The 14,633-nt window shown below is 35.6% G+C and overlaps 1 protein-coding gene across 10 annotated transcripts in view; it reads right to left on the bottom strand.

Moving 5' to 3' along the window:
• The window catches only part of GPHN (gephyrin), a 538,037-nt gene that overhangs the window by 194,320 nt on the left and 329,084 nt on the right, over positions 1 to 14,633 (bottom strand). For all 10 annotated transcript variants that reach the window (XM_019969080.2, XM_070796736.1, XM_070796738.1 and 7 more), the window contains one exon: positions 5,203 to 5,337. In XM_019969080.2, coding sequence (XP_019824639.2) covers positions 5,203 to 5,337 — 135 coding nt within the window. The remainder of the gene's footprint in view (positions 1 to 5,202; positions 5,338 to 14,633) is intronic.

Below are 14,633 nucleotides of genomic sequence, written 5' to 3'. Positions count from 1 at the left end.
TTTGTAGAACTTATTGAGTCTCCGAAGACTTGGGAAACAATGAACTAGCCATATTACACAATCATCTTGGCATTCACAAAGGAAAGTACTGATAATATAAACTAGTTGGTAAAAACCAATATCACTAGGGAAAAAAACTCACGAGAAAATATTACCTTGATACTAGATCAAATAATGCCATTTTTATATGTAAAGGGAATCCACTTCCTTTCAGATATATACATTAAAAATTGTGAGTTAAGAAAATATTCTTTATCCAGAGTAATCTAAGTTCTTTTGCTCAAAGGACAATAACAGAAGCCTAGAGAGGTTATAATTCTGCATTTTGTTTGAATATAAGATTAGACATTATTATTAAAGGAACACATACTCCATAAGGATACTTTAATATATATTTAAAAATTATTTTATAAACTTTAGTTAGGAAAATTAATTTATATTTTCTTTCTAAGAAGAGAAAAAAATAACATGATGATTAGTCTGTGCGCAAAGTTCTATTCTAAACTCTGAAGTACAAGGGAGTATGTGCAGAGATTATCTTTATTCATCTATTTATTTCAGTCAAACTTCAGATGCTTAGGGAATAAAAGGAAAATTGAACTGGGCTTTGTAAAAAATTCTCTTTTTAATGACATTGATAGGGAGTGGTGAATTGATTGAAAGTCTGGATTTTTTTTCTTTTTAGTTTTGGTCATTATTCTCTACATCAAGCCTCTTGATTCTAAAAGAGATGCTGCTGCTTTTCATAACTGAAATTCACAAATGAAAGAAGTTTCATAACTGAAAAGCAGAACTTATTTCATTTGTGAATCATACTCACTTTAAAACAGAATTTGTTACAGAATTATTCTTTTAGCTAAACATTTTTTGGGAGATGATTACTATTTTAGAATTTGAGTCCTCTAGAGATTGCCCATTCATAAAATCTATATACTATTTGACTTTTTGGCTTAGGTACTATTTTACTTAGGGCAATGTAAGACTAAAATCTCAAGTTTGTTGTTAAAATACATTTCACAGAGTTCTCAAGCTAAAGGAGTGAAAATCACTTTTCATTTCAGTCAGATTTCGTGAAAAGAAAATATCTGATATTAAGGAGAAATGAATTTCCCCATATACAGAAAAATATTATGTCATCCCAACAAACAAATTTTTGCTGGAGACAATGCCATTCTATATGGAACTTTAGAAAAGTTAATGCCCTGTCTTTATGAGATTGTGACGAGTGTACTGAAAAGGAAATCCAGACTTGGTTTGCTTGATAGATCATGTTTTCACTATAGGTGGAGAATCTTAATGGATTAAAGCACAATCGAATAAAACATTGCAGAGAGCAAATAAAATGTGAATGCAAAATAATTTGTAATACCAACATTATAGCTGTTGACCTAATAGGAATAGATGCATACATACAAATGGACAGGAAGTTTTCAGCTTAAATGCTGCCCGTGAGAAAATGTTACAGAGGAAAATGTTGGAATTGTTAGTTTTTAATCATAATTTGGTTATTTAACCCTTCTGTATTTTCACAAAGACTAGGATAAGTGTTTCTGATGGTTATTACCAGAGTATTCTGTATTTCTGCTGATAAATCATAAAATTTATTAGACTTTATTATACTTTATAGTTGCCTGCTTTATCTGTCGCAAAGCCAAGAATAGTGTTATTTGCCCACCACTGCTTTCCCAGCACCAGGCAAAGACTTATTTAAAAGTTAATAACCCTGTTGGGCAGGCAAGGATTACCAGTTTTATTATAGACAAAAAGCTCAGAGAAGTTGAACAACTTGCTTAATGCAGTGTAGTTATTAGGTAGAGAAGCCAGTATTTGAAACCAGGGCTTCTAATATCAAGTCAAGTGCTCTTTCTAGTGCTGGTCTTTTAAGACTGTATTGTATTTCCAATGTAAGGAAAACGTATTTGCACGTTTTTTTCTGCACATGACAGATTGCGTGCCTAATCTGAAACATGGGAGGGGGATTTTTATGGCGTTTGGCTAACAGTAATATGTACTAAATTATAAACATTCCATCCAAGATGTAGTAACAATAATGATGTCAGAATCAACTTGTGTTCTGATTTTGTGCAAGATAACATTCCTGGATGTGTCATATCTTAGACTGAAAACATTCAAAACCAAAATGCATTAACAATTTTCCTTTGCTTTTTCATTCCTTAGTATAGTTAACATCATTTACCCAAAATTTAAATTAGAACCCTGACCTTCATTTTTAATTTCTTCTCTGCCTTACATTTTTAGGCTATAAAATTAATTTATCTAGAATATATTTATGTGCTAAAACCTATGGCCTTGAATTTTACTTAGTATGCAAAAGGGAAAAAATCACTGTTTAAAATAAAGAACTGATCTGAAGTTGGATTTTGAACTCATTGAATTAGGTTATTCGTGTACTAATGAAGTTTTACAGAGAGTTTTTGATTAGTGAATACTACCATTAAAGTGGTCATTAGTGCTGAACGTAATTCTCAAAACCTCCACCTGGCAAAAAAGCTGTTATTTTGTGTTCATCATTTATCATGTCCCTGGTGAAATGCTACTCCTTAGAGCTGCCTTCTCTGATCATCCAATCTGAGATTTCCCTACTTTTACTTTCTACTACATTTTTTCACTTCTTAGCATGAATTTCAATGTATCATTATTGTTATTATAAAAGTATATTTATTATAATTTGAAAGGTTATTTTTACGTTATTTTAAAGGTTTTATTTTTTATTTAATATAATTTTTAAAGGTTATTTTAAATAAATTTATTTAAAAAATACCTATTTGTTTCAGCATACCTTGACTAAACTGTAAACTCTATGGAGGAAGAGGTTACATCTATCACTGATATAAAAATACATGTTAAAGCATCTGCTGCTGCTGCTGCTACTGCTAAGTTGCTTCAGTCGTATCCGACTCTGTGTGACCCCCCCTAGACGGCAGCCCACCAGGCTCCCCTGTCCCTGGGATTCTCCAGGCAAGAACACTGGAGTGGGTTGCCATTTCCTTCTCCAATGCATGAAAGTGAAAAGTGAGAGTGTAGTCACTCAGTCGTGTCCGACTCTTAGTGACCCCATGGACTGTAGCCTACCAGGCTCCTCTGTCCATGGAATTTTCCAGGCAAGAGTACTGGAGTGGGTTGCCTTGCCTTCTCCGTTAAAACATCTAGCATACATTAATTAAACAGTCTTATAATTTGAGATTTTCAATAGGAAGAGTAATTTGATTGTCTTCACTTCTTTTTAAAAAGTATTCAAATTAGTTTTTCTATTATATTACTACTCTGATTCAACCTTAAAAGTTCAATTTTAAAATTAAATAACACCAAAGCAATAATTTTATCTTTGAGGTTACATTTTCGTGTTGGTAAAATTATTTAAAAGAAACAGAATCATATTCCTAGGCAAAAATACAGAAGAAAAATTTCTGAGAAAAAAAAAAAAAAGATTTTGAAATAAAAGTTTTATTTGAATTCATTGTCAATTTGAACAGCTAAGTGTTATCTATGGAAAAATATCAAGACAAGCCACTTGTTATCCTAAGGTTTTGAAATAAGCAAAATAATAAATGTGGATTTTGGAGCAATTTTTAAAACTGTATTTAATAACTGCATTTATTAACTGCATTTAATATTCTCCTAGTAATTAAAACGTAATTCCAAAGTTTTAAAAAGGTCCAAGAACTTAGATAATACTTAGCTTTCAATATTTATGTACACAGTAAAACACTAAGAAAAATGTACTGTCTTAGATAATTCCACATTCCAATCATTAAGGTCTTAATATTTGATGAATGAGTAGTCTTTTATAGTGGACTTAACATTTAGCTTTAATTGTTTCCCAGACTTCATAAATGAGTAAACTTATACAGCTGGAATTTAGTGAAGTCAAACAATAAATCATTCTGTTTTAAAAATTTGTAAGATATGGATGAGATTCTTCTACCCAATTTATGTCTTGATAACTCCATTTTCCTTCAGTTAAAGATTCAGCTGGCTGGCATTCAATGTATAAACATATAACAAACATTTTATATCTAGAATGTTTTTATAGTTTTTCTTCATGAAGATTTAAGACCTCATTTTTTTAAACTATACAATTATCAGTGACTTTTGACACAAGTCTAAAAATGATATGCAACAGTTCACACTCTGAAGACTGCTAAAAAGGATGTAGCATGGAATGTAAAAGCAACTGCACTACACATTTCAAGAACTGACTGAGACCACTTCCAGTTAAATTCAACAATAACATTCGTAAAACTCATAGAAAAGCTGGATGAGGAAGGTAGTTATATAAATCCTTAAATCTGATGACAGTGAAAAAGTCATAGTTTGCAAAATTACCTACAGATTTCTGAAATAAATTTACTATATAGCCTGATAGCTAAAATCATATCCTATTAAATAAGAAGGAATGTCACTGTTTGCTTCTGATGCCAAAAGTGGATCCATCCTATGGAAACTTGAAACTAGAAATGACTAACTTTACAGGGAAGAGATATTCTAAGAAAAAGTATCATAGTCATAATTAGGTATGCTACTCAGTTTATCACACACATGAAAATGTCAGGCAGCAAATGAATATCTAATCCTCTCCCTGGCTCACTGCTTCAGTACTTGGGAAAAATTATAAAAAATAAATACTAAGCTACTTCCTCCCTCCCCCAAAGGTTGGCATTAAAACTTTCTATCAATTTAGATTTGTTTCCAAATATTAGGCAGCAACATTCCAAGTTGAATATGTTTGAAAAAATTTGGAATGATACTAGAGCAAGGAGTTACCCCTGCCTGGACAAGCCAAAAAAAAAAAAAAAAAAATCCTTTTGGTGACATCATTTTATTTTGTTAATCTTGCTGTTTATTGGCCAGAAACACATTCACCCTCTGCATAAATAAATAACTGCGTATCTATACAAATAAGTATGCTAAAAAATAAGAATTCTACAACAAAGAAACAGGAGTTACAGAAGCTGATACCTATAGCTGTGAGGTAGTAGGCATTTTGAATGAAATTTCTATTCTTGTTGGCCTAATACAACAATTTGTGAAACATTAGGTGATATCTATGTTACAGCCCATTAATTTTTCATTGTAATATCTTGCATGCAATCCAACCTTGACAAGCAGAGGGAAATACTGGTTAGTTTTCCCAGATGTACATAGCAGAGCAGGTGTAAGGTGCCAAGGAACTATACTTACTTTTGGTGTCGGGCAGGAAGCTGTAGAAAGGCGAGATGTAGCCTGAGCACGAGGAGATTCCGAAGGAGTAGTACTGAGGGAGGCTGTGTCTCGTGGGAGCACCTGAACGCCACGAGAAATGATGGAGTCTGGAATCTGAACAAGAGGAACAAGTATGGTTTAATGTGCTGAAAATACCAATAACATGCAAAATCAATACCCATAGCAAACATTTTTTTTTTTTTTTTTGGTGGGGTGGGGGGGGCAGGTGGCGCATATAGTCAACATATAGTCAAAGCTGTGGTTTTTCTAGTAGTCATGTACGGATGTGAGAGTTGAACCATAAAGAAGGCTGAGTGCTGAAGACTTGAGGCTTTCAAATTGTGGTGGTGGGGAAGACTCCTGAGAGTCCCCTGGACTTCAAAGAGATCAAACCAGTCAATCCTAAAGGAAATAAACCCCAAATATTCATTGGAAGGACTGATGCTGAAGATGATGCTCCAATACTTTGGCCACCTGATGTGAAGAGCTGACTCACTGGAAGAGACCCTGATGCTGGGAAAGATTGAAAGCCAGAGAAAGGGGTGGCAGAGGATGAGATGGTTGAATGGCATCACTGATTCAATGGACATGAATCTGAGCGAATTCCAGGAGATGGTGAAGGACAGGGAAGCCTGGCATGCTGCAGTCCACGGAGATGCAGAGTCAGACACTTAATGACTGAACACCCTTTGCCGCTCAGCTCTCAGATATTTGGTCTCACTTATTAAGTATGACTGCATCCAAAAATTTGGGATAAGGTAGAAATCTTCAGATTCAATATATTTTCCTTGGCCAAATAAAATTTCAAATAATATTTCATCAAAGCTTTTTTATGAGGCAGTATAGAATTGTAGAGAGGAGTAAAGTGTTTGGCATTCATATACTGGCTCTGTCATTTAACACCTATTTAATTCTTAGATATCTTCCATTTCCCTTTCAGATTCATTCTCCACCCTTCTTTACTCTCTCTGCACCAAGCTAAACTGTATAGACAGAATCAACAAGCTATTTTGTGCTCTCTGATTTCTAGCTGGCTCAGGTAAGAAGTACTATCAGGAAACTGAAGAGTTGGGGGACAATAAGGTCTGATATTTATTCCCTTGGCTTCCTCTCCAGCAGGTCACTGTAGGCTGGCTAAGATTAGAGGCCCTGTTAGATGACCTGTGCTTATAGCTCTTTTCTGGATTCCAATTACCTGCTCTCTTTTTTGCCCCATTAGGTCTAGGAGTATTAATGATACCAATTATTACTAGTTCCAGGGTGCTGAATCATATCTTGTTGCTTTTCTAAAATCTTCCCATGCTTTGATAAATATCATAGTCCTTTATTAAACTCTTCACAATTATCCATTTAGGTATGCTGTGACTTCTGCTGGGATACTGATAGATATAATTTTTAAACTGTCATTTCCTTTATCTAAAAAATGTGGATAAATGATAGCATTTACCTCACCAGATTACTGCTGAGGGCTAAATAAGATAATGCATATAAATTATCTAGCACAAGTAGTTAATACTTCATAAATATTAGCTATGTTATTATTATGTTATACACTAACTGATGTAAGTGAACATCACTACTGTAAAAACATACAAATGTAGGACAAATACTGTGGATTATTTGTCTTTAAAATTATTAATATTTATGTTGATTATAAAATTTGTTATTTAGGGCTATGTATAATTTAGTTCATATTCTGGGCTAGTACTAGTGAGTATAAGTCTTTTAATCTCAAAATGACAAGCTGACCACTTCCAAGTTTTATGCACAAGAGGGGAAATATGTATGATGAAAGAATAAGCAATTAACATTCAACCAAAATATTACTTAGGATGTACAAAGAAAACAGCAGCCAGACTTTGTGACTAGAAAGGTGCTCCTTATCTTTGCATATCATCTCTTTCTCACAAAGGAAATACTACTTCCTCAGGTGCTATTTCATTTAGTTTCCATACCTACATCCTCAATACTAAAGGTACTGCCACAATTTCTGGGCTTAATTTTTGTGATTTATGAACAATATATGAATATGATGAAAAGCAGTGGGAATTCTGAGAAGAAAAATGGCTCCATTTGCTAGTACACTTAAATACTGAATTTCAATAAATATTTTAAGAAACAGAGGTAGAAGCTCTTCTCCAATTTAGAAGAGCTATATAGTGCCACTTACATCTAATAAAAAAGGCCAAGTATTGGGAAGAACAAGGTCAAATGCCCCTACTGTATTTCACATAGTACCATGTTTCTTTCCTTCATGGAAATTACCCACACTTACACTACATTTATATGCGTGCTAGTTTGGTCAGTGTCTATCTCTCATACCAGAATGCACTGTCATGATGATGGAACTAGGTTTTGCTACTACTGTATGTCCAGTGCCTAATGAAGCATCTGTACAAAGTAGTATACATGTGTGATTTCCAGACTTACACACACACACACACACACACACACTTCACCTCCACCCCTTCAGTAAACAAAACAGTAGGAAATTTGAGGGAGAAGGTAAAAGTAAACTGTGAGGAACAGGTACTTCCCTGGTGGTATAGTGGATAAAAAGCTGCCTGTCAATGCAGGGGATACATGTTTGATAACAAGGGGATAATGTCTGGTCTAGGAAGATTCCACATGCCACAAAGCAAGTGAACCTGTACACCGCAATTATTGAGCCTGTACTCTAGAACCCAGGAGCCACAGCTATGGAGCCCATGTGCTACAACTACTGAAGCCTGCATGCCCAAAGCCTTTGCCCTACAAGAGAAGACACCATGATAAGCCCACACACCACAACTGGTAGACTAGCCTCCACTCATGTCAATTAGAGAACACCCACACAGCAATGAAGATCTAGCACAGCAAAAGATATAAATAAATAAATGAATAAAAATTAAAAATATTGTCATGTATATACTTTTGGGTTACTAGTTTGGAAATATACAATAAACTATTGGAAATATGAGTCTGGAGTGATGAAAAAGTTAGACTGGACATATACTTTGGGAATGATCATTGAAGGTGGTAGTTTCAGTCATGCAAATATTTCAGGTCATCCAAGGAAAATATGTAAAAGACCAAAGGTTGATGGTATGAAAGTATTTCAGTTTGGAAGATAAATTATTGGTCTACCTAGTTTAAGAAATTGTGAGAGACAAAAGAGGAAAATCAAGACAGAGTAAACATAAGGGTAGAGAAAAGAGAAGAAACTTTTAAATGTTACAAAATATCAATTATTGGAGAGAACAGGAGTAAGATGAGAGGTGAAAAGATGCCCTTGGAACTAGCAGTTATATAAGATATACAATTATATAAGATACTAAAGTAAACAAGAAAAAGTAGAAATGAGGAAGCAAGTGGGGATGATAAAGCAGTGAAATTTGTGGGGAGAGAAAGACATTCACTAATATTCTTTTCTTTGGTGCTTGGAATAAAGGTCTATTTGACAAGGGGGAAATACAAATGGGAAAGATCTCTCTAGGAGAGTCATAAACATCTGGAATAAATGCACTGATGAATGAGCATGGAGGATAACTAAGGCACTGGCAAAGGAATTCTCAACCATCATTGTGAATTCTTAAATAATAAATAAAATCAATAATGGAAGCCCATTATTCTGTTGCAGAGTGTTCGTAATTTTCCCTTTTTAGAGACATTATCAATGACTCTTGGTCATGTATCATAATTCCCATATGCATTAATTCTAGCAGCAGCAGCAGGATACATACAGTCAGAAACAGAATTGCTGGTTGCTGGCTGTGAATATCTTCTTTTACAAATTCCCAAATTGATTAAGCCAATTTAAAAGTCTATGAAAAGAAAATAGTAACAATTTGTCTTACTTCACAACTTAGCTCTACCTAGTATTGTCAGTAATATTTTTTCAGATGTGATGGACAGTAAAAATATCCTAAAGTGGCTTTCTTTTTCCCTCATTGTTAATAAGAGTAAACACTTTTTCATTTGTTTACCAGCCATTTAGATGTTCTCTTTTGTAAAGTTCAAGTCTTTCACCCAATTTTCCCTTTATGAGTCATTCTTTTTACTTAATTATTACATTTCTGTATCTATTCTGGATAGCAAGTCTTTATCAGTTTTATATGGTATAAATATCTATTCCTACTATGCAGCTTGCCTTCCAATTTCATCACGTATTCTGATGAACAGAATATTTTAATTTTTATTACATTTTATTGATAGTTAGACAGTTAGCTATTCAGTTCAGTTCAGTTCAGTTCAGTCGCTCAGTCGTGTCCAACTCTTTGTGACCCCATGAACTGCAGCACGCCAGGCCTCCCTGTCTATCACCAACTCCCGAAGTTCACTCAAACCCACGTCCATCGAGTCAGTGATGCCATCCAGCCATCTCATCCTCTGTCGTCCCCTTTTCCTCCTACCTCCAATCCCTCCCAGCATCAGAGTCTTTTCCAATGAGTCAACTCTTTGCATGAGATGGTCAAAAGTACTGGAGTTTCAGCTTTAGCATCAGTCCTTCCAAAGAACACCCAGGACTGATCTCCTTCAGAATGGACTGGTTGGATCTCCTTGCAGTCCATGGGACTCTCAAGAGTCTTCTCCAACACCACACTTCAAAAGCATCAATTCTTTGATGCTCAGCCTTTTTTATGATCCAACTCTCACATTTATTCATGACTACTGGAAAAACCATAGCTTTGATTAGATGGAACACTGTTGGCAAAGTAATCTCTCTGCTTTTTAATATGCTCTCTAGGTCTTTTCTTCCAAGGAGCAAGCGTCTTTTAATTTCATAGCTGCAGTCACCATCTGCAGTGATTTTGGAGCCCAAGAAAATAAAGTCTCTCACTGTTTCCATTGTTTCCCCAACTATTTGCCATGAAATGATGGGACTGGATGTCATGGTCTTCGTTTTTTGAATGTTGAGTTTTAGGCCAGCCTTTTTACTCTCCTCTTTCACCTTCATCAAGAGGCTCTTTAGTTCCTCTTTGCTTTCTGCCATAAAGGTTATCTGCATATCTGAGGTTACTGATATTTCACCCGGCAATTTTGATCCCAGGTTAAGCTTCATCCAGCCTGGCATTTCACATGATGTAATCTGCAAAGAAGTTAAACAAGCAGGGTGACAATATATAGCCTTGACAAACTCTTTTCCCAATTTGGAACCAGTCCATAGTTCCATGTCCGGTTTTAACTGTTGCTTCTTGATCTGCATATAGGTTTTGGGGGCAGGTAAGGTACTCTGGTATTTCCATCTCTCTTAAGAATTTTCTATAGTTTATTTTGATCCACAAAGTCAAAAACTTTAGCATAGTCAATGAAACAGAAGTAGATGTTTTTCTGGAACTCTCTTGCTTTTTCTAGGATCCAGTGGATGTTGGCAATTTGATCTCTGGTTCCTCTGCCTTTTCTAAATCCACACTGAACATCTGGAAGTTCTCAGTTCAAGTACTATTCAAGCCTAGCTTGGAGAATTTTCAGCATTACTTTGCTAGCGTGTGAAATGAGTGCAATTGTGTGGTAGTTTGAACATTCTTTGGCATGGCCTTTCCTTGGGATTTTCATGAAACTGACCTTTTTCCAGTCTTGTGGCCACTGCTGAGTTTTCCAAATTTGCTGGCATATTGGACACAGCACCTTCACAGCATCATCTTTTCGGATTTGAAATAACTCAACTGGAATTCCATCATCTCCACTAGCTTTGTTCATAGTGATGCTTCTTAAGGCCCACTTGACTTTGGACTCTAGGATGTCTGGCTCTAGGTGAGTGATCACACCATTGTGGTTATGTGAGTAATTAAGATACTTTTTGTATAGTTCTTCTGTGTATTCTTGCCACCTCTTCTTAATATCTTCTGCTTCTGTTAGGTCCATACTGTTTCTGTCCTTTATTGAGCCCATCTTTGCATGAAATGTTCCCTTGGTATCTCTAATCTTCTTGAAGAGATCTCTAGTCTTTCTCTTTCAATTGTTTTCTTCTGTTTCTTTGCATTGATCACTGAGGAAGGTTTTCTTTTCTCCCCTTGCTATTCTTTGGAACTCTGCATTCAGATGGATATATCCTTCCTTTTCTCCTTTGCCTTCGTTTCTCTTCTTTTCTCAGTCAATAGAACGGGAGAAAATATTTGCAAACCATATATCTGACAATAGTTTAGTATCCAGAATATACAAAGAATAACTACACTGGAACAACAAAATATAACTCATTAATAAAATACCTCATTTTCAGAAATGAGTGAAATGACTTGAATAGACATTTCTCTGAAGAAGATATAGAAATGGCCAACAAGGATCATGAAAAGATGTTCATTATCATTAGTAATTAGGGAAATGCAAATCAAAACCACAATGGCTGCGATCCAAGAGTCTACAAGCAATAAATGCTGGAGAGGGTGTGGAGAAAAGGGAACTCTCTTACACTGTTGGTGGGAATGCAAACTAGTACAGCCACTATGGAGAACAGTGTGGAGATTCCTTAAAAAACTGGAAATAGAACTGCCTTATGATCCAGCAATCCCACTGCTGGGCATACACACTGAGGAAACCAGAAGGGAAAGAGACACGTGTACCCCAATGTTCATCGCAGCACTGTTTATAATAGCCAGGACATGGAAGCAACCTAGATGTCCATCAGCAGATGAATGGATAAGAAAGCTATGGTACATATACACAATGGAGTATTACTCAGCCATTAAAAAGAATACATTTGAATCAGTTCTAATGAGATGGATGAAACTGGAACCTATTATACAGAGTGAAGTAAGCCAGAAAGAAAAACACCAGTACAGTATACTAACGCATATATATGGAATTTAGAAAGATGGTAACAATAACCCTGTGTACGAGACAGCAAAAGAGACACTGATGTATAGATCAGTCTTATGGACTCTGTGGGAGAGGGAGAGGGTGGGGAGATTTGGGAGAATAGCATTGAAACATGTATAATATCATGTATGAAACGAGTCGCCAGTCCAGGTTCGATGCACGGTACTCGATGCTTGGGGCTGGTGCACTGGGATGACCCAGAGGGAGGGTAGGGGAGGGAGGAGGGAGGAGGGTTCAGGATGGGGAACACGGGTATACCTGTGGCGGATTCATTTCGATATTTGGCAAAACTAATACAATATTGTAAAGCTTAAAAATAAAATAAAATTAAAAACAAAAAACCACAATGAGATACTTAACACCCACTCAATGGCCCTGATCTCTTTAAAAAAGGAAAATAAAAAACGTTGTTGAATATGTGGAGAAATTGAAAACCTCAAACATTCCTATTAGATTTGCAAAATGTTGCAGCTCTGTGAAAAACAATTTGATGGTTCCTCACAAGGTTAAACACAGAATTACCATATGATTCAACGATTCTATTCAAGGTGTATAACCAAAAGCATTAAAGATTGATTTTCAAACAAATGCTTGCACAGATGTTAATAGCAGCATTATTTTTAAACAAAAAGTGGAAACAACTAAAATGTTTATCAACTCATCAATGGCTACACAACATGTGATGGTATACCTATACAATGGAATATTTTACAGCTATAAAGCAGAGTACTGATACTGCTACAACACAGATGAACCTTAAAAACATGATGTGAAGTGAAAGAAGCTAGATATGAACAGTCACATATTGCATGATTCCACTCAAGTGTAATGTTCAGAGTGGGCAAATACATAACCAGTACGCAAATTAGTGGCTGATGGGATGAGAGGCAGGGGTACGGGCAGTGACTACTTACTGGGTGTGGTATTTTTGAAGGGTGATAAAATATTCTGGAGTTAGATTCCAGTGATGCTTGCACACATTGTAAATGTACCAAAAGCCATTGAATTGTACACCTAAAAATGCTGAATCTTACTTCAATTATATTGAAAAAGAAATCCTTGCTAATCCATTGCTAAGCTAAGTCACTTCAGTTGTATCTGACTCTTTGCAGCCCTAAGGCCTATAGCCTGCTAGGCTCCTCTGTCCATGGGATTTCCCAGGCAAGAATACTAGAGTGGGTTGCCATTTCCTTCTTCAGGAGATCTTCCCAACCCAAGGATCAAACCTGCATCTCTTATGTCTCCTGTATTTGTAGGCAGGGCTTCCTTGTGGCTCAACCGGTAAAGAATCTGCCTGTAATGTGGGAAACCTGGGTTCGATCCCTGGGTTGGGAAGACCCCCTGGAGAAGGGAAAGGCTACCCACTGCAGTATTCTGGCCTTGAGAATTCCATGGACTGTATAGTCCATGGACTCGCAAAGAGTCGGACACGACTGAGCGACTTTCACTCTTTACCACTAGTGCCACCTGGGAAGTCTCTGATCCGTTACAACGAAGATTTTGTCCTATATAAATCTATGAAAGCTTTATAGTTCTGCCTTTCATATTTAGGTCTCTGAAAAAATTAGAATTGATTCTTGGATATTATATGGGATAAGAGATCGATTTCACTTTTTCTTTTTCCATAAGGACAGCTTGTGGTCCCAGCATCATTTTTTGAAAAAAGAGCTTCTTCATTAATGTGTGGTACAAATTCTGTTATATACCAAGTGTCCATGTGTTGGTATTTTCAGGCTTCTCTTCTGTTTCATTGATCAAAGTGTTAATTCTTGCACCAGCAATGTACTACTTTATAACATTTTAAGTCTTGCTATTTATAGAGCAGATCCTCTCACTTTATTCTTTTCTTATTCAAAGAGGATCTTGGTTATTTTTGATCCTTTGCACTTTCTGTTCTATATAAATTTTAGAAACAGCTTGTCACTTTTCTCTCTCCTCTTAATTAAATACACACACGCACATACACACACCACATACAAACTGTTCGGATTTTATTTACTACCTTTGTACAGAAAAAGACAATAAAGTTTTAAAGGATACCCCTCTAATTTACTAAAAAGCATTTACTTCTGGGGATGTGTGAACGCAAATGAGAATGAGATGAGAGGATGATTCAGGTGGATGCTAATCTTACCTATATTTCATCTGTATGTTTTAATAAAAAGAATGTACTCATGTACTACTGTATAGTAAAAAAAAAGTTTTAGTAATGAAACTTCTGGGAGGGATGTTTCAAAAATTAAGAAGTGGTAAATATGCTCAACAGCTAGGGAGAACTCAAAAAAAGGAGCATAATGTCTTGTACAGAATTGATAGTGAATAATTTTTTCTTTGATAATAAAGAAGTTGAAGAAGCTAATAACAGAATTACAGGCTCTCTTGAGATAGAAAGAATAGAATAAAACATTAACTCAGAAAAATAGTTTAAGCAGAAAGGACAGTTTAGCCTTGGTGATCTTTATTTTAATATAATACGCAAGAGAGAATAGGGGAAATGAGGAGATAAAAAAAAAGTAAAGCTCTAAAAATTGCAATTGTTACAGCCACAATAGAGAACAGTATGGAGATTTCTCAAAAAACCAGCAAGAGAATTACCATATGACCCCAAAATTCCA

This window comes from Bos indicus, chromosome 10, assembly GCF_029378745.1.
Source record: "Bos indicus isolate NIAB-ARS_2022 breed Sahiwal x Tharparkar chromosome 10, NIAB-ARS_B.indTharparkar_mat_pri_1.0, whole genome shotgun sequence".
NCBI classification, from domain to species: Eukaryota; Metazoa; Chordata; class Mammalia; order Artiodactyla; family Bovidae; genus Bos; species Bos indicus.
The sequence above is the reverse complement of the archived record's forward strand: the minus strand, read 5'-3'. Positions and strand labels throughout refer to the sequence as shown.